The sequence below is a fragment of the Cuculus canorus genome, chromosome 7 (genome assembly GCF_017976375.1).
Source record: "Cuculus canorus isolate bCucCan1 chromosome 7, bCucCan1.pri, whole genome shotgun sequence".
Lineage (NCBI taxonomy): Eukaryota > Metazoa > Chordata > Aves > Cuculiformes > Cuculidae > Cuculus > Cuculus canorus.
The window spans coordinates 3,846,750-3,870,495 of record NC_071407.1 but is presented as its reverse complement, the minus strand read 5'-3'; the positions used below and the strand labels follow the sequence as shown (position 1 = coordinate 3,870,495).

The following is a 23,746-nucleotide window of genomic DNA, read 5'->3' as shown; positions in this document are numbered from 1 at the left end:
AGTCTCCAAAGGAATCTTCTACAGAACTGTTAATCGCACTGAATGGTCATTCTCAGACAGTGAGAAGTACAGTTGGAGCCAGACTCTTCTTTCTAGGGAGAGAAGTTCCTTTGCCATAATTAGAGGCACTGAAGCGCTCTCCACAAAACACAGTCGTTCCTTTAATAAGTGACGCTGAACGCTATCCCAGCCTACAGCAGCTTTCTCAGTTTGAAACACAAAAGCAGTCAAGTCTGAAAAACTTCAAAGGGAGCTTTTCATTTTATGTTCTGCTTGATCCACTGGTAGAGCAGTTCCTTTTTTTTTGAATTTTGTAAAATGACTTTTTCACTCATCAAACCTGTGTAACAAATCACTGTCTCAATCACCAAATGTTCCCGTTTGACCCATTCGCTCTTCCTCTGGCCTTTGGGTAGGAAGCTTCACTTCTGAAACATCTTCTAAATTCACTTTTGTGAACTCTCCTCCTTCAGTTGCACTTTGTTCCATTTTAAAAAATAATTGCATTTCCTGCAACATAATGGGCTAGTTTCAGGTTTTCAAATTTCATCGGAACCCACATTTTCTTTCTTAGCTAGAGCAATGCCTTTTCTACAAAAAACACCATTTTACAGCTTACTATCAGCTATAACATGGTGCTTTTTAAGCAGTAACTGCTATAACATAACATTTTTCCAGAATTCTCAGTTTCCTTCTACTAACGTAGAACAGCTTTTTCACTAGTAAGAAATTTGTACTCTCATGTATATTGTTTTGCTTTTTGCAGTCGAAGCTTTTCTCTTTCTAATGCCTGAATTTTGCTGCTGCAGTCTATTCTAAGACAGTATCTCCTCTGAGGAAAGTTCTTTAACAAGACAGAACTGTCAATAATCCTAATCTTATTCAATGTTAAAAAGGCCAGAAGGGTATAAAGTTCCATTCCTCCAGGCTTTTTCTGCCTCAAAGCAAATAGGCCAACTTCACGTATGTATTCCCTGTGGGAATGTAGTTAATCCTTTTCAAGAGGTAGGAACAAACCCTGTAATATGAATTTTATGTTGAACTAGGTATTTACATTTCCAGGTATACCATCCAGTAAAATACAAACCAGAAAGCTGCGGAGTCTCAGACCATAGTAGACACATAGACAAGTATGCTCAGTACAACAGGCTACATTTTGGTCTTTGCATACTGAGACCAACCTTCCACCGGATCATAGAATCATGGAATAGTTTGGGTTAGAAGGGACTTCAAAGATCACCCAGTTCCACCCCCCCCTGCCATGGGCAGGGACACCTCCTACTGGATCAGGGGCTCCAAGCCCCATCCAACCTGGTCTGGAATCCCTCCAGGGATGGGGCAGCCACAGCTTCCCTGGGCAACCTGGGCCAGTGTCTCACCACTCTCATGGTGACGAAATTCCTCCTTATGTCCGGTCTAAATCTGTCCCTCTCCAGTTTATCCCCATTGCCTCTCATCCTATCACTACAAGCCTTTGTAAACAGCTCCCTCCCAGCTTTCTTGCAGCCTCTTCAGGTACTGGAAGGTCGTGAATGTCCCCTCAGAGCCTTCGCTTCTCCAGGCCGAACGACCCCAGCTCTCTCAGCCTGTCATCCTTGTATGGGAGGTGCTCCAGCCCTTGGCTCATTTTCATAATAAAGAATTAAATAAATATTAAAATAATAATAATAAATATTTTTTTTAAAAAGAGATAAATTAAGTCAGAGCAGCCAGACCGAAACCCTCCCGACCCTGAGTCAGAACCAATGTTTCACAAGTATGCATGTTTTATAAGATAATGAGCATCGGCTGCCTTTTCCCCAGGCAAATCTTCCTTGTCCTGCTGGTCCTGGTTCTCTCCTGCTTGTTTCCATCTTCAGTGTTTCCCAGCCAGTCGTCCACACTTCCCTTTGCTTGAGGTTCGCTCTCCCTCCCCTCTCTTTCTGCTTCCCACATTCTGCTCTATCACATCTTCCTCCTCAGCCGTGTCCCATCTACCACCGCTGTTTCCCTCTGGGGTTTCTTTCCCAATCCAGAGGGCAGAGTCAGGGCCCGGTGGGGTGCAGAGCCCTGAGGGAAGGCCAAGCCTCACCTTCCTCACCAGCTTTCACCAACCCCCCCTCCACGCAGCGATCCCACGGACTCCGCAAGAAGGCAGAAATGAACCTGGACGCTCTGTTCCAGCAAATACAGCTCACAGAGAAGCAGGCAGGGGAGAAGAGGCGCCTCATCCAACAAGGTCTGCACCACGGCCATCATCATCATCATTAATGGCTTTTCCGTTTCCCAGGGGAAAAGCAGGATGGTCACACAGTGCTGTTTTGGAGGGAGCTTTGTCAGGGAAAGCAGCCAGGCTGGCTGCTTCTTGCCCATGAAGCAAGAATATATTTACTTTGTGATATGAATGTACCTTTTACAAACTGAGGACATGGTCTTACAGGTTTTTTCTTGCATCGCAGCTAAACTTGACATAAACAGAAATTATGAAAAAATTAACGAAATGAAGGAAGAGCTGAGCACCGCAAAAATGAAATTAGAAACTAGGGTAAGCAGGCATGTTTATAGCATACATAATAATTAAATACATCATGTTTACAAATATTATGACCTATTCTTTCAGGAACAGATTTATAAACACTTCCAAGGAGCATGCTCCACCTGTGGAAAAACATAGCGGGGAGAAAGCTTACCCTGTGCAATTCGGCAGGGAAAAAAGGCACTGTCAATGGCTTTCCCCTCTCACAAATCATATAATGGTTTGGGTTGGAAGGCATCTCAAAGCCCATCCAGTTCCACCCCTGCCACAGGCAGGGACACCTCCCACTGGATCAGGGGCTCCAAACCCCATCCAACCTGGCCTGGAACCCCTCCAGGGATGAAGCAGCCACAGCTTCTCTGGGCAACCTGGGCCAGGGCCTCCCCGCCTGAACAGGAAAACATTTGTTCCTAAAATCTCATCTAAATCTCCCCTCTTTCAGCTTAAAAGCATTAGCCCTCACCCTGTCCCTGCGCTCTCTGATACAGATCCCCTCCCCAGCTCTCCTGGGCCGCCTTTAAGGGCTGCCTCATGGCTAAGTGAGGATTGCTCGCTTCAGGGGTAGGAATGTTTCCAGAAAACACTTCCAAACACCTGGAAGCACTGTAGACAGCACACATGAACGTGAAAATCTCTGCTGTGCTGCAGAAGGAGCATGGCAGGGCCATGTCAGGCTGCTCCGTCCACAGGGCTCAGCTGCCAGAGCAGATCTGGGCCAGAGTAACTGCTCGGGTGTGATGCCAGTGGCCCTGCCTTGGCAGTCCCAGAGCTCAGCACAGCACCTTCCTTCAGAGGCCCCCAAGCCATTCCTTCGTTGCCCACTGCCAGTCATGAAAGGCCTTTCACAGAAAAAGCATGGAAACATTCCCCTCGTTTACATCACAGCATCCTGAGTGGTGTCCTGAAGATTTTCCTCTGACCCTGACCTCACCGTTTGGGCTCGCAAGGCTGAAAAGTTTTCTGAAGAAGAGGAAAGTTTCAGAATCTATCTAATATTTTTAAGATTTCATTATGCTTTGGATTTAACCAAATTGCAGATGCATTTTTAGATTAAGCTTCTAGTTTTGCAGAGCTTTTCACCGTTCACACCTGTGGCTACAAATGATTTAAAACTCCATTTGCTTGTGCCTGAAAATGAAGCCTAAATATCATCTCCCGTGCTTTTAAGTATCTGCACTGACAGAATGTGTATGAACAACAGAGAAGCATACGGAGCCTCCTTTGAAGTCAGAACTGTTGCATCCTATCTCTTAAACAAACATCTTCGAGACCCTTCGGGGGATTACCTCACCTAGTTATGAAAATAAATATTTGGGTTTAGCTTTTGTCCTTCCAAACCCAGGCTTTTCAGTCTTTTATAAAAGACCATGTAATATATATAGTAAATATCAACATTCCTGCAAGGGGGGGCAGAATAAAAGAGAATTCATTGACAAATATTTACTGGTTGAAAATTGAGACTACAATCATGCAAGCAGTTATTCACACGCTTGCATTTATGCACAACACAATCTCAGAGCCTAGGAGCACTTTAAAATAGTAACTTATTTACCCAACATAGATTATGTCTCGGTGTTGTTTGTTAGGTAAAATCCTTTGTAGTCTTGCTCATAAATTTATTTATGAACATCATAATTTTATGTTTATTCTACTAATTGGTTATTGATGCCTGGTGATTTATAATCAAGGTTTATGTGATAGGTATAGAAGTTCCCGAGAGCCGGACATTATTGTAAATGACTAATGGGAAGAGCTGAAGAACTATTCCTAATTAAACCTTATGTGCTTTACCCACCAGGATTAATAATATTCTCACTGATGTCCACAAATATATATTTCACTTGCCTGCTTAGTTTGGCAGTGATTCATTTATAGGTAGGAAATGGTACAGAAGACAAGCGGAATGGGAAAATGCATTTTAATCAGACTGTATTTAGGTTTAAAGATTAGATAGTTATTGAAATTATTTAAAGTAATTTATTTCCCAGCACAAGAATTGAGTTTACTTACGTCTATCATAGTTAATTTAATTCAAATAATATTAGATAATGCTGTTCAGCTAATGCTGGTCAATTTGTCCTGCATCAAATAACAGTACTGCTTTATAAGCATACCTACCCAAGCACATACGTGCACAGCAGCTTATGCCTGACCAAGCAGCTGAGATGAGTTCAAGTGTTTTGATATCTATTTCACAGAGATAGCCTGTGGTCAATCAAAGATTCCTAGGAAATGCTATTTTCTCCTTCATTCTGTAAAATCAGGTAGAATGTAATTAGGTCCTGGTTTATAGCATTTTGGTTTTCATGGCTTAATGGTGTCTTTAAAAGAAAAGTCTGTTGCAAACGCACAGATGAAGTTTGCGTTTTACAGATGGAGAAATCGCAGTGCAGCTAGTTATGTTCAGTAACATAAACACGGTGGTATAAGACCATCTACTGTCTTTGAATTAATATGCAAAATAAATATTTCTGAGGCAAGCACTTCCTGGACGTTTAGAATGCCAGACATATCAGCGATAAGGAAAGAATATGGACCTTTTCCTTCCAACTCTCATATTCTAGTCTTAGGGAATTTGATTCCACTATCCTTCTCCTTTTTTGATCAGTACTCTTCATCTGCACCCTCTCAAAAAATCATCTACATTATTTCATGTTTATGAATACACAAAAAGTTGTATTTCAGTCTGATTAGTCAAATCTGCTTCCTAATACTTAGCCTGTGTCTTTACAGTTTGGGGGCCATTCTACTAACTTTACTCTTCCTTCTCATTATTCTATTACATTCTGAGTCATTCTCTCAGCCTCCCTTTCTCCACTTCATTAGATGAAAGATTCTCATCCTGTAAGGTTTGATCACTTAGCTGTCCCCTATTCATCTGCTGTTACGATTTGTCCTACCATATATCTTATCCTACTTTAGGTACAAGTAGGTGTGCTGGAAAATTGAGAGGAACTCCTCAGCAAATATGGAAAAGGCAACGGTTGAACTCTTCTATCTGACAAAACACTGTTTAAAATTACTAAAACTAAAAATAAATCTACATACAAAATAGAAGTTTTGGGCTTGGGAGGGGTCATGATCAAACTGTCTTTAACCACTGAGCTAATTTCCATTATACAATGCAATCACTGTCTCTCCTGGGTTTAAACTGAAAAAATTCTCCTAAACCGAACAGACTTTAAAATGCCATTTTAGACAGCTGGCCCAGCACTAAACGTGTCTTTTAAAGAAAAGATAGTTTTAAAAGCTTAGTGGTATATTGGACAAATATTGGGGGAAAAATGAGCTGTTAAGCTTTCACGAGTCCAGCAGCTACGACAGCTGTGTTTCAATTGGACCAAGTTCCTTATGTACAATATCAAAGTATATGAAACAATGAAACAATAACTTGGCTTTATAACCTCTTTTATTTCTCTTGGAAGGTTCAGTATCTATCTGAAAAACAGTTCTGCTTAGAAATTCTGAAGAAACATGAAGACAGCTTGGAAAAACAGAAAGATGAGCTTATTAATCAGAAAAAGGGTCTCCTTAAAATTTTGGTATGTTTCCTTTCAGACAGCTCTTTTCTATTATATGAGAGTGGTCAACTTTAAAATTCTAAAGTATGGAAGAAGTCATGTTTTAAATCTGGAAAATCTTTTATTTTATTTTTTTTTATAGTAGCATGCTTAATACTGTAAACATAAGCAAATTCTCACTTTTAATTTAAACCATGATCTAAGTTATCGGCTGCTGCAATTTATCTACAAAGATGATATAACATTCTTGACTTCATTTCCTAACGTCTACTCTTGTGCAACTGAGCTTCACTTCAGACATATTATTTCCTTTGTAAAAGAGCACTAGGAAGGTCTTACATTAAATCGGACTGCCTCATCCACAATAAGTCACCTTGAAAAGGATCAAAGGAAAAGCTCAGTGAGGCTAGGAGCACATTTAGGAATCCTAACATACCACACAACATCTTTGATGCTAGACACACCCAGACATCTCTCTAAAGGTACCTACTTGCAACAGATGTAGACAACAGCTTTTCTGTTGTGTCTTGTGCTAACGTGAATATTGCCTTCCTCTTACTTCGTTGTGGATCTTTGGATCTGTAGATACCAAGAAACATCACAGATAAGCAGTTTTCTCTGCATGTGTATTTGTACTTTAAATCAGCTGAGCGGAATTTTAAACATTCAGAATGACTCACCAGAATTAACCCTAAATCTTGAGGTAGATATCCTTTTAATGAAGTAATATTTTTTCAGCATCCAAAGCATTCACAGTCCTAAGTGTACAAAGAAAGAAAGAAAAATAAATATTAGTAAACGTCACAAAATTATTTATCTATAAAAGCTAAATATTCTTTGAAGAAGTGTGAAGATTCATTTAAATGCAACCAGTCAATCTGCATATATACATTATCATTTCTTTCTTCCAGTGTATAAGGGTCATTTCTTTTTGTTTAATTTAGCAATCAGTTAAGTTTTTTTTTAAAGGAATTTAATATCGCATTTCTCCTTAGAATAATTTTTCCAGCAAATGAAACAGTGACTTCCTATCAACTATAGCTTACTTGGTAGATATTGAGGGAGTTAAAACAAGTCTTCACTCTGCAGGGGAATAAACAATGCCTTCATTTCATTTAATAGCAATCTAAAAAGAAGTGGCCATGCTATGCTAGACTTTAAACACAACTTTCTACTAATTTCAATAACGAGTTGAACAGAAAAACTGCTGGCTCATGTCTGTAACATAATGTAGTGATTTTTAATTTTTTTTTTAAAGAAAACAACCTTAACTTCTTCAGAAAAAAGAAGGTTAGAACAACAAAAAAATTATAGAGCCTTAGATCATTTCATGTTCTTGTATATCAGGAAAAGTAAACCTACTATATTTATGCTACAAGTTTAAGTATAAACAACAGTGTGTTTCAGTTTGCCTAGCTTAACAAAGATTTTCTTTTTCAACTGAACGTTCAATTTTCCCTTTCTCTTTTTCAGACAGATGCAAAGAAAAAAGCAACTGAAGAGCAAGATAATTTTATTAGAGAAGTAACAGAGTTTAACAATGAGTATGGGCTAACCAGTAATAGGGATCTTCTGATTAAAAAAAAAGTCAAGACTGAAATAAATGATTTAGAGAATGAGGCAGCTCTGTTGGAAAAAGGCAAGTCTTACATTAAATTATTTTATCCTGGGTTACCAGAGAATGAATACAAATCAGCAAAGTATAGCTGTGCAAAAGAATAATTTTCATTGCGTTAGCTTGCTGCCTGGAACTTCCTCTTTGCACTAAAGAGTGTGGTTTGACGTACCGCATTACTCAAGCATATCTAAAGCTTCTTTTGTTGCCTGTCCTCTTCAGTCCTTTCTGACTCTGAGCACTATGAGAAGAAGGAGCAGACCTGCAGAAGTGCCTCCAAATATTTAACATCAACCAGCACAGAGGTGCACTGTCATACATGTTTTATATCAAGTTTACAATGATTAACTGTGGCTGAGCTATGTAAATTTCCTTAACTCCAAAAGAATTAAAATCACAAATCTCTTGTAGGACTGGTCTTTTACTGCCATAGTTTATCTTTGAGTTATGAATATGATTAATCAGAACAGAAATTCAGACTGAAAAACAATCCAGCAAGGAAGTAGGAGTCAACATCACAAGCAGAACATGAGTCAGTGACATCAGAATGCCAACACCACAGTGAGAGATAAACACAGTTCTGACCTCTAAGACATGCAAAATAATCCTTCACTCTATTTAAGGCAGTTAAGCTCTTAGCTGGAGTATTGTGCGTCTGCTTTTGGATGTTGCACTGTAAGAAAAAATGTGGGCCAACTGGAGAGAATCCACATGGGGCCTGGAAAGTAATCAGAGATCTGGAGAACATGGGAAGGGAAAAAAAAATAAAGAATTAGAACTATTTAACCTATGGAGGAAAAGACTGATGGAAGCAGATATCAGAGCTCTGTAAAAAGGAAACTGATATATTCTCTGTACATATAGTGAACTGAATGAAAAGTAAAAAGTGTAAACCACAATAAAAGAGAGTATAGATGGGTGTTTAGAAGTAATTTTAAGAAGAACAGTGAACAACTGAAACACTCTGCCTTAAGAGATTCCATTACCAATGGAGTTGAGAGTGTCCATTACCAAAGGTCTTTAAGAACAGGTTAGTTATGCGTCTGTCAGAAATAACAGGGGTACAGCTGATCCTGCCTTCAGGAGGAGGAATACAGTAGAAGATCTCTCCAAGACCTTTCCATTCTCACAATTCTACAATTTATCAAGCACCAGCACTTTGAATTCCCAGTTTCTGATGTAATATTACTGAAATATGATTGTCCATTTGCGGTCATACTTGGTGGTACCTTCTTTCTGTATCTCCTGTGGCTCTGATTCTGGTCCAGAAACTCTTTTTTTCCAACTGAAAAAAAGTCCATACTTGGTGGCACCTGTTACTTTTTATGATTAATTTTTACATTTTCAGATGGGCCTGATCAGCCAAATGGCCTCTCAAAGGTTAGATCTGTAGGACTTGAAAGGTGACTAACAGTCTGCTCTGGGTTTGTTGCTGTCTTGATTCCACCCTTTAAGGTTCCACCCTTTTTAAGGTACAATTTGTCTGTCTTTCTGTCTGCTCTAGTCCTGAGCACACTGATGACACTAAAGAGAAAAGTTTGTGTAACTCATAACAAGGAAATTATGTGAGGAACTCCAGTTGTCAGGGAAATAATCGCAATTAATTCCAGATGCCACCAATTCAGGTTCAAATGTCCATAACTCTGGGCAAAATAAGTTTTTTTTAGTCCTGCTGAGAAGTGTTTGTTCACCACCTATTCAATAAGTCATCTTCCTTGACAGCTGAACTAATTCTAAAGCAAAACATCTGCAATTCTGCCTAAACCCAGTCAACAAATTATGCCAAGCTTCTTGATAACATTAAACAAAATGTTCTTTCATGGTTATAAATACATTATATGACACAGAATTTCCTGTTAAGTGGATTTTATATGACTGATTTTAGTTTTATATTTAAGGTTCCTTTTGACTAGCTGGAGATTGATAGAAGTAGTTAAATATATTTAAGATTGTATCAGGAAGACTAAAAATGCAATGCCTTTTAATTTAAAATATTTTTTTCGTAGAAATGGAGTCAATGGAACATAAAAATGTTCAGTTAAATGCACTCCAGCTGCAGAAGAAGGAATTAAAGCAGTATTTATTTACCCTCCAAAGTGAACTCAAAGGTGTGCCTGATAATCACTTGTTATGATAATTATTTGTTGCTTGACAAATGCTTCTGAAAAATGTTTTCTTTCAAGTTATTTTTCTCAAGAAAAATAACTCATAGAAACAAGATTTTTTTAAATATATGTTTACAATATGTAACATATCATTTTGAAACGTAGTTATAACAAATACTATGGATTTCAATAAGATTTATTTTAAATCTCAGTGATAATAAGGTCTATGGATTTGCTCAATCATATCCTATAACTATGAAATAGAAATTTTGCTAGTAAGTCATATACTTTAAGGGAGAATTTAATGTTTCAAAATCAACATAAATATTGTTTAAAACCTATAATTAAAGTACTTAAAATTCAAATGTTTAACAAGGAACATGGCTTGGACCGATAAGGACAGATTTGGCCGAAATGCTAAACTTCTGAGTAGTAAATTCAACTGTCTTCTCTTTACTGACATTTGTGTATTAGTTTATGAAAGTCTGTGTGTACAAAAAGAAGTCTACACTTAAACCTGGGTTGAATACACAGGGAATGCTCCAAAGGAAACAACTAAAAGGATACAGAGAGGACCAAGAACTGTTCTGTGTCAAAGGCGGTCGCAAGCAATCGGGATGGTTTTAAAAGTCGGATAAAAACGTGTTAATCACATGCCACAGTAAGAGAGCTAAGAAAGACAGGGCATAAATATGGCCATAAATAAGGCTGTGATAAGGAACAAAATTTTCTAGCAGATTGCAATATGCATACCAATTACAATAATGAAATAATTCATGTTCTTTACTTGGATGCCTTTACCCTACAAGCAGTTCCACAAAGAAATATTAGAAAAGATAAATTTAGAAAATGAAGTCTTTGAATATGCATGATTCATATATATTTTTAAGGTAATTGTTTTTTTATGGCTAGACCTTGAGAAAGTAATCACGGAGGCTGAAAGAACAACAAAAGATTTAGAAGCAGAAAAAGTCCAAGTCACTGAAAGACCTCAGACTGATCCTGAATGTTTAAGGTAAGAGTTTGATGTTAATAAGTTCCTAAATTTAATTTTAGGGCTACAACTACAGTCCAGACATGGTAGCAATGGCTGTTTTAGCTTTCCTGTACAATACTCCTTTGAAATCAAAAGGATAATTAGTATCTATTACAGAACACGATCCCTGTTGGTTACTACAGCCTTTCACTCTCACATGCATACTCCAATGAACTAAAACCTCAAAGTGTTTGCAAGGAAGCGAGTCAAACTTGGAGAAAGAGCCAAAGACTCTGGGTGCAAAGCCAGTTCTTAAGTTTTTGTGGAAGTAGTGGTTTCACAGAGTATGGATGAACTACCCAATGCTGCACCTTCCACAGGGCCTGACTGCAAGGGACTGGGTTGACCACAAGAACCTACTTTGGTCAGACAGGCCTTGTATTGAAGATACTAAACGTAGTTGTGTTTTCTCCATGATTCCTACCATCAGTTCTAGTTTGCCTTTTACTTAAGCCAGTTTAGAACAAAATTTTGGACATTTAATGAAGAGAGAAGACCTTGCACATTCTCCCTTAACAGTGAATATTGCTTCTCAGGTTCTGAGTATTAATGCCACATTTCTTGTCAATTTGGTCAAGCGTGACATTCACATTTTCACTATACAGAAAATGATGTCATGTTTTCAAAAAAAAAAAAACTTTTAGTGCAGAAAGCCCTATATCACAGTATTAAACATCTTTTCCTATTTTATCATCTTCCACATAAAAATGCCTGGGGATACAGAAAAATATTTAACAGACAATGCAAAGGAAAAAGAAAAAGCCATTTCAAAATATTCTCTAACAGAAATTGTTCCAGAAAACACAACTTTTGTTACCGTCATGGGGTTTTTTAATACATTTCTAAGGTTTTGAAAAAAGAAGTGTTTTATTTTCTAAAATTTTTCAATGGAAAAATAAAATTTCGCAGAGTACCCTAAACATTTTTCTGAAAGACGATTTGGTAATGGCTTATTTGTTTTGCTGAGTATTAGTTTCTGAACAAAAATTATATATCAGCCCTATTACTAACTCTTTTCAACCTATTACATGGTGTTGAGACATGGCCAAAATTCCCTCAGCACAAAAATTAATTAGCTCACAATTCTGCATACAGTAGCAAAAACTTTGCATTCAACATGTACACAGAAGACACAGTGTAAATAACAACAGCAGCAATGCTGTAAGACAGCGTGTTATAACTCACTCGTTTACATTATTCATTCCACTATGATATACTAGCTTTTGTGATACATGACTTGTCGGCTTCCTTCTAAATAACATACTTCCCTTGGAGTAGTTTACTGCCACGATGCCACTTATTATTCAAATTGGTGTAATTAGTTTTCTACAACAGGTTTCCTGTGTATAAGGTACAGAAGTAGCAAGCATGGTATTGCTATAAATGCCCAGCTCTGCCACTGATTGCTATGAGATCCTCGGCAAATCATTCAAATCTTTGTGCATCTGTCTTTCTACTTAATGAGATTTACTCACAACTCTGTGGAATGATACTTTGCTTTTATCTGGATAGAGGACGCAACAGTGGACAAAATATATTAAATTTTTTAAACTACAAAACCAAAAAATATCATTTACAAGCAAAGCAAGAAGAATGTCAAGACTTTTTTGTTTCATAAAATGCCTTATTTTATGGGCAACATAAGCTTAAATTATTTTATAGTTGCATGCAGTGCAAAATGCAAAGTGCTCCTACTGCGATTACTATTGTCTCAAAAAGCAAATGCTCTTTGAGGTGCAATAACATATTGAAGAAATTTCCTTTACATTGAAATTTTTTTTCATTTCAGATACTGCACAAAATTTAGGACAGATTTGCCTAAATCATACGTTCATCTTGCACTTGTTTTGGAAATCGTGTATGCTCAGACAAGCTCAGTGCTTTAGAGAGACAGAGAGCCCTGGTCAAGTTAACTGAGATCATAGAATCATAGCATCAGAGAATCATAGAATAGTTTGGGTTGGAAGGGACCTTAAAGATCATCTAATTCCAACCCCCCTGCCATGGGCAGGGACACCTCCCACTGAATCAGACTGCCCAAAGCCCATCCAACCTGGCCTTGAACACCTCCAGGGATGGGGCAGCCACAACTTCTCTGGGTAACATGTTCCACTGCCTCACCACCCTCATCCTGAAGAAATTCCTCCTTATGTCCAGTCTAAATCTGCCCCTCTCCAGTTTATACCCATTGCCCCTCGTCCTATCACTACAAGCCTTTATAAACAGTCCTCCCCCGCTTTCTTGTAGCCCCTTCAGGTACTGATGCCAGAAACAACACAGCTGTGTTACTGCACTCCTGTGTCAGCACAAATAGATTATACTTTTCTGTAGAGCCAAGCAAACAATCCTCATTTACCTACTTTTGTATGTCATAGTACGATATGATTTAGAATTATCCCAAACCTTATCAGACTCATACAACTCCATCAGTTTTTAATTTAATTCTTTTTTAACCAAACCTGCTCATCGCTTCTTGGTTTGGATTACTGAATTATGAGAATGAAAGGGAATTTAAAGTATTTATGCTATAAATAGTGCACGTACCCCCGGAGGTATCTGATCACACTCTGGTACTTACAAGGAAGTCATCAAGAAGATGGAGTCAAGATTAGCACAATACTGCACAGTGCGAGAACAAAAGACCAGAAGCAGAAGATGAGATAAGAGGGGTTTAGAATGAATTTAAAGCAAAACATTTTTATCATGAGGACAGTACAGCAAAGGAAAAGGTGGCCCAAAGGGCTGCATAGTTTTTATCTTTGAAGGTTTTCAGACTTGAGTGGATAAAACCCTAAGTAACCTGGTTTGACTTTGTAGTTGAACCTGCTCTAAGAAGGACATTGTGATAGCTGAACTCCTGACCTCTCTTCCAGTCTGAATTATCCAATGAACCACTTATCATCGTGGATAGCACAAGGAAGAATAAACCATTCACAGATCAGTACATACGCGCTGGCCTGTGCCTGCACTGCTTAGAGGCAGCATCATTTGCCACAAACCACTCATCTGCCTGGCTTTTGGTGAGGTCATATCTGCTTTAGTCTCTTTGCAGCGTCTCCATGACATTAAGATATAAAGACATACTTCCCATTCAAAATGCATGAAATACTTAAAGGAGTTACATCCATCACAGCAGACTGCTGGTTTAAAATGCCGATGCCTAGCGGGTGTGTCGCAAGCCCTGTGATGTGCCACAGAAATATTTGAGGAATCACAGCTGATCAAGTCCATGCCGATAGTCTGGAGCAGATCCTTGAGCAAACTATCCTGGCCGCTCCTATGGGTGCCCTCTGAAGGGAATCTGAGACTAAGGAATCATTTATGCAGCGTCAGCGAGAAAAACTGAAGCACCAACTGAAGCCCCGAGTGATCCAGGAAGCCCTCAGCACAGTTCAGATACACCTTTGGCATTTGCAAAGCACCTTTTGCAGCCAAAGTGCCAATCAATACAATTTTACGTATACCAGTGTATAACTTAATAGGAATCAGTTTTGGTCATGTTAAAATCAATGTGATTGAAACTGTTGTGTTTGAGAAACAACCTCTTTTTAGCCTAAGAAGATGAGCTTTTTCCCCTTGTACAAAATGTATTGCAAGAACAGAACTTTAGTTTTTCCTGAAAATCATATCTAATGTCTATAAAGAGAAGAATATTTTGACATGAGCAATATGGCTCAAAAATGTATTATTTTTTACTATGAAATAAGCAAAAAAAATCTTTTTTTTTTTTTTAAAGAGCAGGAAACCATACCATTTTTTAAATGGTGAAAACACCAATGTTTTAAATGCTTCCTTAGAACAAACGCGAGAGACAGTCAGCATCAATAACCTGATATATGTAGCTCCCAGACCACCCTGCAAGTCTGTTATTGTATCACATACCTAGTCCCAGCTTAAAAATCAATATCAAAAGTAGCTGGCAAGGCAAGAATCTTCATTACAATTAAGTATATATCTTAAAGTAAATTGCATTTCAGCTGAAGAGTGTAGCCAGCTAATTCAAATTACAGCCATTCATCTCTGATCCGAGAAAAATGCCCTATCCCTTGTCTGCAGTTTCATAAAATTTCTCCCAAATCCACTGAAGAATTACAAAAGGTCAGGAGAAGCACACACTGGTAATTCCAACAGCTGTTGATGCTGCAGTTATAGGCTTGTTCTAATACATATCAGATACAGAATATAGCTAATAAAAATCTGGATGTTAAACTGGGGCAGATTGATGGATAAGCCACTGTATCCTCTTCCTCAAAGTAGGTTCCCTGGAAATCATAAGTCTCATGATACAGGTGCATAATTCAGAGAAATACTTAAGTAGAGAGGGCACTTTTTTCCCCCAGAAAAGTTCAGCAATTAAAATCAAAAGCCTTATTTTAATCATCCGTTTTGCCAGTGCCAACCCCAGACAAAACAGCAGGAAAGAACTTTGGCATCAGCTCTCTTTAGTCACATCTCCCTGGCAGGTAGCAAGTAGCATCACTTAAGTGAAACAAAACAGCAGTCAAGCAGAGACTGACTGATACCAGTGAATTCCTAAATATGTCATTTCACCGTTCTATTTGTTGTAATTATTTACTATATTAATTATCTTCCACATTTAATTTTAAATTTATGTGCTGCCTTATGTAGTGCAACCTAGGAATAATTTTAATTAAAGTTTATTTAGACTAAGAACAGACGATTTCTACCTAAAACTGGTAGTTTTCACACTCTTCTAAAGACAGACTAAGGATAAGTTCTTTCTTTGAAACGTGAATTTATATTTTACTTCAGAAAAGCAGTATCAGAAGGAAAATACATGAAGTCAGCTCACTTTATAAATAGTTCAAGGCTTTCTACACTTGCCTAATTCCTATAAATATAGTATAGCTTTTTGTATAAAAGCTTTTTGTAATAAAGTAGTATAGCTTTTTGTATGAAAGCTTTTTGTAATACAGAAAAACAAACTTCTTCACCAAAATTAGGAGGGAAAAAGCGCTGCTTTCTTTCATACAAATCATACAGGCAATATGTTCATTATAACTGAACAAGTGTTTTGCCTTAATAGCAGACTGTTTAAGGTCATGCATGGTTCTGGTGGTTTAGAAAACATATCTGCAATTTAATTTTATGTTAAATTTTGCAATCAGGAAATATCAGTGTCTGTACTAATATATGTGGTTCAAAATGAGTTTTTTAATGACAGTCTCCTCATTGATTTTTTAAGCTTTTCTTTTTAATAGCAATGCCCAGTGGAACTATTATAGTTTGAGTTATGTTAAAATAGGTTTCCATTATAAATTGCAGTATGGATTTACAAAAAGTAGATCAAATCCGAATAATGTTATCTTTCTTTAATAGGACAACTTTGATTAGTTAGGGAAAGAAAATGCAAATGCATCCACATAGACAATAGTAAAGTATTTGATGTTATCTTGCATGAGAAACTACTGGTTAACCTGGAGAAGGCATATGAAATATTATAAGTGATGACAAATATTAACAACAGTAGAGGGTCTGAAAAAAAAGAGATTTGGAACTGGAAGAAGATAACTACAGTAACAAGTGGTCTTGCTTAGTGTTTTAAACAATAACTTTGAAACAGAAACTGTTTTAAGACAGTAGTGTAGAAGAACTGAAACATTTGAGGATGTGCAGAAGTAGCTAAAAGAGAGAAGGGATGTAGTTATATACAGTGCAAGTTTATGTCCAACTAAGGACTTTAATAATAGGTACCCAGAAGCAAAGGAGAAGAGAGGCCTGAGCATACTATGTAATCAAAGGACAGTTATAAAGATCAAAATTAAATACAGCTGTGGAGAAGTTAAAAGCAAGAGGTATTTCCAACAAAAAAACAGGCCCGTGTAAGAATATTGTGTACAAAACTCTCACCTGCTTTTCAAGATGAGCCAAGAATGGGGAGCCCATAATGCAGAAGGAAACAATGACTTTTCTAAATCCTTTCTATCTCTGAGAAAATAATATAGTTCCCCTGAAGCAAAGCAGTACAGCACAGAGATACTAATTTCAGTAATAGAGTAGCTCCATTAATACATCCAGATTGAGATCCAATTTTCCTTTACAACAGAGAAATCAAGCTATTTGAACAAGAAGGATCATTGACCTGTGTTTATTTTCCCTGCCTTTCAGTAGGAATCTTATTAACCCCTTGAAATGCATTTCAGTTTTGATGTTTCTGATGCTTATAAATTTTTTCTTTCCTGTGTAACTTGTTCTTACAGTTCCTATGGAAAATAATCCCTATAATGTCAGCTTGCTGTTTGTAAAAGCAAATCTCATCACAAACATGCAGTTTAATTCAGTCCTTTAACCTTTCCATTTTCGTTCATCTATAATACTATATTCCTTGGAGGTTTCTTGAGATGTTTTATGCATTTGGTGAATATAAACCACACTTTTCAAGACCTATTACTACTTTCATAAATAGTTGCCTGATAGCATTCACAAAACACAAGCTTTAATCAATGATGATTATGTATTTTACAATCAGCATTTGATCCAGAACACTAAAAGCTGAAATTTTCTTATTTTACCTAAGGTACTTCTATTTATTTTATTCTACATTTAATTCCAATTGTTATGTATCCTAGTATTTGCTTTCACGTTCCATTTTCTTGCTAGCATTTATTATTACTACAAGATCACTTTCTTAATTTTTATTCTATTTCTGCTCCATCAAGCACATACTTTTGTAATTTATTTGTTCAACTCAAGTGCTTGTGTTTATGTATTGAGATACAGAATTCCATTTAGGATTCATTTTCTCCCTTCCTCAATCAATTGATAATAGTCTAAAATTTATTGACTTCTTCAGCTGTATCAATAGCGTTCTCTGTTTAGTAGTGTCAGCAAAGTGTAGATATCCAGCAAAATCTTGCTCTCACACACACATTAACTTAGACCCAACACTGCACTAAGACCGAACGACCACAACACATTAGCTCTACTTCGGCTTGAGACAACGAACCGGTCTTTTATGCTTTTCTCCAACCACGACAAAAACTTAAAACCTTGATAAATATATATATTCTGATCTTTACGATAAAATTCAGGGCAATTAACATGCACAGTCTCAAGTTTATATATAACTTCTCAGGGAACTTCATTTTGTGCTATAAATTCTATGCCCTGTATATCAGTGTCAAGCAATTCTGGTTTATAATACAGTCTGATGTTTTCCCCTGTATTTATGATTAAAAAATAAATGGTGGTCATAAACAAGGCAAATACAAGAAGGAAAATAAGAAAAAACTGTTTAACTTGTCTCAGCAAAACATAACGTAGAGACAGTCTGTTCTTTTAGAAACTCCAACAATAACCAGGTAGGGCCTTCTAGTCTTCCGTTCCCAGTTAGAAAAATAAAAGAAGGCTCTAAAAATACATATTCACTCTGCCTTCCACATTAACTGTTTCTTCTTTGAGTCCTCTTTACACAAAGGTATTCCTGGAATCCAAGACTGTGCTACTGAAGTCTTGATCCAGTAACATGAATCTGTGGGTGATTTTTGGAGAAACCTGTTAGACAACAGCATTAATTTCATCACAGCTCAATTCATAATACCAGCATGTATTGATTTCACAATTATTTTTCCTATTTCCCTTTTGCATATACGGCTGAAACTGAAGAAGATTGCTTATCAACCACAAACGCCAATGACATTTAATAGCTGTGCTCATTTCAAAGCTGCAAAATCAATCATGTTCAGTGGTCTCCTCCTTCTTCATCTCTTTGTCACTTCTGGCATTCAAGAGTAATGGAAAAAGGACCACTGATAGCAGACCTCAGTCTAGGGCAAGCAACCACCCAAAAAAATGCTGATGCAGTTGTCCCACCTACTTGATTTAAGGCTAGGGTTTGCTGTTGCTATTTATCTTGAATGTTTTTCAAAGGAACAGTCAAACCTCCTGTCACAAATTCAGCATTTGAGCTCCTGCTGTTCATTAGAGTCCATTGCTTGTGATGCTGTAACTTACCCACACTCTGTTAATCCAATGCAATTACTTTTCTGAAAGACAGATTTTACAGATTTTACCATTACCAAAATGCTAAAAATAAAACAAAACCAAAGGACATGGGTGGCCAAATGCTAATGTGATTTTTCAGATTATTTTATTTTAAAGATATTTTCTTTTTATCATAGTCAGAAGAAGGCTATAATAGTCATATTAAACCTTTGTCTGGCAAAACGAACATCTCTTTCCATTTCTGAAGGTGACAGAAAGCCTGCCCTCCATCTAGACAGCATAGTTTCATGAATAATTGGTTTGCACATTCAATCTGATAGTGGAAAGATGAATATGAATATCCTGCTTATCTTAAATGTAAAATGGAAAAGCTAAATCTGCTTCCAGGTTAAGTATATATATTTTTTTAATAGTTCCATTGTCTCACATTCCTTCTGGTAAAACTTCATCATTTATTCAGTAACTCAGGCATCTCCAATGCATTAATTGTGTAGGCTGTAACCTAACAGACAGCCCTTGTTGTGAGAGTATAATATTCCTGGCACATACTGTAATTATCTTGCTTCTAAATAAGAAAGAAAGAAGACCTGAGAGCAAAATCAATTGATTAATGTAAAAATTAAACACCACATTTGAATGAATGTCTTTTATCTCCACTAGCCCATGCGACGTAAGGCATTGTGCTGTCACCACATTTAAAAGTTTTATAGAAGATTTTAAATAAAATTTGAAAATCCATAGGCAGAATGTTACAGTTTCAAAGCACATCGTCAATAGTAATTAATTCACAATCCCAGGACACAGATAAACCACTCTTACTGCTTTATCTTCTGGTTGTTCTGTCTTTAGTGTACACCTAACACGGACTGGTATCGTGCTTAGCTGACAAATGGCAAACAGACTATGCATCACTTTTATACTGTGGAAGACAATGAGAGAGCATTTTCTCCAAGATTACCAGACTATGTCTTTTCCTAAAGTAAATTAGTCAAAGTAGGGCTTTTCTTTGTCTTCAGTATGTTAGGGTTCTAATATCAGAGAACACAGGAAAAAATGAGGAGGCAAGGCAATGAAGTAAATCTGCTTTAATCAAGCTCAGAAGCTGATCTTAGACCTTGAAATGAACTTCTCTCAACAAGAGAGTGGGGTTGGAACTGGATGATCTTTAAGGTCCTTTCCAACCAAAACTATCCTATGATTCTACGACAATGGTCTGTGAACTACAGCACAGTAAATATTTCGTTTATTAAACCGTAGTTCAAAACTTCCTTTTGTTCAAACACTTGTATGTAGTATGAATGCAGAAGAAATATTTCTGAAAGAAGAGACATTTACTCCTTTGTAACACAAACACGTAGAACTCATACTGTTTCCTTAGTGATGGTAAGATATTTACATTTTCCACAGGAACAACAAAATTAACTTACTGTCCAGTCTTACATTACTATTCTAATGCCACATAGTGAACTGAGCTATTCCTCTCACAGCTATATCTTTTACTTCTAAAAAAGCCATTTTCTTGCACAGAAAACAAACTCTGCAGTAGGACAGCTGCAGAGGTGCATTATCTATATAACAGAGTTAAACACTTTATTCCCTACTATAGTATATAAAAGAAAAAATGGCTGCTACCCCCACTTTCAACTTCAGAATAAACAGGATCTTGATTTGATGCATCAGTTTAGATACTTAAGGAGGGGCAGAATACACACTTTTCCTCCTTTTTTTTTCAGTTTACCCATTAGTTCCAGAATATTCACTTTTTTTTTTGCTGAAACTGTGTTAAGGGTAAGCAACTTCAGCTTTCTCATTATACATTTCTTATGACAGCCATGGAAAGACTCAGTATAATTTCATCACCTTGTATTCATCAGACAACTAAAAAGTCTGCATAGATTTCTCTTGGCCTACTGAGTATTAATTTAAACCACTACAGTCATTGATGTGACAAGTTTACTTGTCTCCTTTTAGCAGGACTAACATCTTGCCCATCTCCTAAGCACTGATATTTCCCTTGGAAAGTCTTTTTCTATAGGTATTCTGGTGGGCTTTTTTTCAATTAAACTGCATTTTTCTGGTTCTCAAACCTCTGGATTTGTGAGCCTCGTTTGTAGACACTGTTGGGTAAGTCAAGCCTTCTGCCTCTTTTCATCGTATGAAAATATTTGGAAAGGAGCTGCAGTGAATCAGGAGCTGCAAAAATAGAAAATCTTGTTGCTGAGGTTTGTTTTGTGAATTGTTTCCATGCATTTCGCAAAATCTAGCTATGAGCTGCTTTTAAAAACTGCATTGCCTCAAAGAGACAAAAGAAAGTTCGATTCCTGTAAGCACTGCTGCTATGAATATCTCCACTCATTTCCACCACTTTAGGAAAATCCAACTGCACACTGCAGTTTTTTTTTGTTCTGACCACTTTGTGTGGATCCAGAGGTCGATCCCTGTATGGTGCTGGCTCCATTCTATCTGATTTCCTAACAGATTTTAATGATAAGCTACTAATATTTTATATCACAAATGATTTTTAAATCTTTTCTTTTACAGATAATAGCTACTAGAGCCATTGGGGTTGTATAATTTTGAAAGAATGGGGAAAATTTTGATGCTTTATTAATGCAAAAATCACTATATTAAAATCAGTCCCCGTTGTAGAGGAGTTGGAGGATTCCTGGCTAAGATTATTGGGGAACAGTAAGTGCTGAAGAATAATAGGAGCAGTGGGGAGAGAACAGCAAAGGAGTCTGTGGAGAGGGTCTGGAACAACAATTGCACAGGACCAATATTGTCTCCACCAGTGGCTACAAGTAGATATCCAGAGAAAGTAAGAACAGCAACATATAGCATTTCCTACATATCAGATTCACATGTTAAAATAAAGATAATTGTGATTAATGAGGCCATAAATCTTTCATGGTTTATGAAAACAATATGGCCTAGAAATTTTCCTAACAAACTATTTAGTCAAGATCTACTTCCTAAAAACCCATTTTCCTGTCATTTTCCGAAGTTCCTCACGTTGCCATCTCAACCATCAGTGCTGAGTGAAACCCAAGGACACAGCAGGAGGGCAGCACTTTAGACTGCCATTTACAAAACTAGCAAACTCAAATCCTGATCATGCAAGTAGATCGATGAGGATTTTCTCACAGAAGTCAAATTGACAATTGGGACCAAAGCTGAAAAAGATAGCTACCAGTTCTCTGATCCAAAAATATATTTGCTTTCGGACACAGGCTTAAGAAAGAACTTGAAAATTGCAAAGACGAAGACTGGGAAAGTATCTGTGAGACTCTTCGAACAGAAATAGAAATCCTGCAAATGGTATGCCATTTTCATTATGTTTTTTAAGTGGTTTATAATTTTCGTTTTAAAGGTATAATTTAAGATGATTACCAGTAGTTCTAGAAAGCAGGTTTTTATACTGTGTACACAGCCAAATATCCTTGCATTGCAGGTGCACTCCAACTCTCATTTGTTTTAGCCTATTATTTCCATGTGTCCAGGAATATCATTGCTCACGGAAAAATGAAGCACAGAAAAGAATTTAAAGATATGTTTTTAGCACAAGAAAGACCTCTTTGTGGGACTAGTACTAATCGTCAGTTTCTTGAAAGCTGCAAAAGATTATGCACTTAGGAGTAAAATAAATCTTAACCTCCAGCTGTCAGTTAAATGGAAGATGGGAACGTGGATAGGACTATAATAGCATCCCTTTGTGTAATATTTTATTTTGTCCACTCACAAATTCTTTTAAAAAAATCTTGTTAAAATGTGCTTTTTCTCTAAATGTCAATCCTAATTTCAATTTTCTTGATTGTCACTCTGTGTAACAATAGAAAGAGAAAAAATATTTTGTAGTCCTATTCTTGTATATAAAGGGTTTTCAAAGGTTCATTTTAGAATTCCTGATTGAGTTGCACGAAGACACAGCTGCCACTAGCATCAATAGCAGAATAGCAGTCATGGGAAATTTACATTACTCACTTTTACGATCAGCTTCAAGTTTCTGTTGGAGGGATGTAGCTTACTTGTACTTTAGATGTTAATTTTATCATGCTTGTCAAACTTCAGAAACAGAAAGAAGCAGCTCATTGTTTAAAAACTTCTCTGTAAAGAACATACTGGACTTGTTGGATTTCATTTTCTATAATTCGATTCTTTCTCTTTTCCAGAACCTATCACAAAAAAAGTCTTCAGGCAAGTGAATAATAACTGACACGTGATATGGAGCACCACAGAGGCTGGTCTTTGAGTATTTAAAAACCATTTTCCTCAGGTTTGCTTCTGGTTTTTTTTCTGGGTTTTTGGTTTGATTAAGCCACAGCTTGGGTCTGTCTTTACTCTTCATTAAAATAAAACTTCATTCACTTAAAAGCAATGGGCGAGGTGTGTTTTATCCTCAAGTTAAACACTTATCCACCTTTAGTTTCCACTTTGTCCCTCCTGAATTTACAGTACATAATCTACCCCCACCCCAGCTGAGTTCCTATATTACTAGCTCTACCCTCTATATACTATTTATTTTTTAGAATGAATGCTCTCCTGTTTTTGAGGTAGTGATGTGGTCTTATTTGAGAGGAAAATTGCTATTACCACTGAGAAATATTTCACAGGAGCTGCAGGTATTTAGTTTATACCTTGACAACACAATTCTGTAACAAGAGTTCTGAAACAGCTCAACTCTAGCAGCACTGTATGAAAGTCCAGAATCCAAATCTACTGATCAGTAGATGCCTCCAACGATAGCAAGCCAGTCCATTATTTAGCACTTGTCTTCTGAGCACATTAGAAGTCTTCTTCCTCTCCCACAACCGACAAACACCGAGTGCTAGCGTCGCCACTTGACAGCAAAGAAAAAACTGTATTCTAAATGAAAAGTTCCCATTCCTAGAATATTGGTGAAGGCTTTCCATTGAACACTAAATCCTACTCATTCAAGCAAGCGGGCAACAAAACTGCTGCGGCAGGTTCCAACCCCGCAGTAGGAAATGA

The 23,746-nt window shown here is 37.1% G+C and overlaps 1 protein-coding gene and 1 long non-coding RNA gene across 3 annotated transcripts in view; one reads left to right on the top strand and one right to left on the bottom strand.

The window, feature by feature from the left end:
- LOC128852660 (uncharacterized) overlaps positions 1-6,796 on the bottom strand; it is a 30,963-nt gene extending 24,167 nt beyond the window's left edge. For both annotated transcript variants that reach the window (XR_008450630.1, XR_008450629.1), the window contains exons 1-2: positions 6,717-6,796; positions 6,527-6,615 (exon numbers count right to left, since the gene is read on the bottom strand). This is a non-coding gene — a long non-coding RNA (uncharacterized LOC128852660). The remainder of the gene's footprint in view (positions 1-6,526; positions 6,616-6,716) is intronic.
- CCDC172 (coiled-coil domain containing 172) lies at positions 1,502-22,959 on the top strand. Its single transcript, XM_009570597.2, has 8 exons — positions 1,502-2,218; positions 2,439-2,524; positions 5,941-6,057; positions 7,510-7,675; positions 9,658-9,759; positions 10,669-10,771; positions 21,988-22,075; positions 22,927-22,959. Exons 1-8 carry the CDS (start codon positions 2,140-2,142, stop codon positions 22,957-22,959), a joined length of 774 nt encoding a protein of 257 aa, XP_009568892.2. The 5' UTR covers positions 1,502-2,139.
- Positions 22,960-23,746: the final 787 nt, after the last annotated feature.

What these genes read in the sequence shown, in the direction of transcription:
- CCDC172 (XM_009570597.2), top strand. Translation starts at nt 2,140, where the DNA reads ATGAACCTGGACGCTCTGTTCCAGCAAATACAGCTCACAGAGAAGCAG. An exon ending in AAATGAAATTAGAAACTAGG is followed by an intron (nt 2,525 to 5,940) that starts GTAAGCAGGCAT and finishes TTCTCTTGGAAG; the next exon opens with GTTCAGTATCTATCTGAAAA. An exon ending in AAATAGAAATCCTGCAAATG is followed by an intron (nt 22,076 to 22,926) that starts GTATGCCATTTT and finishes TCTCTTTTCCAG; the next exon opens with AACCTATCACAAAAAAAGTC.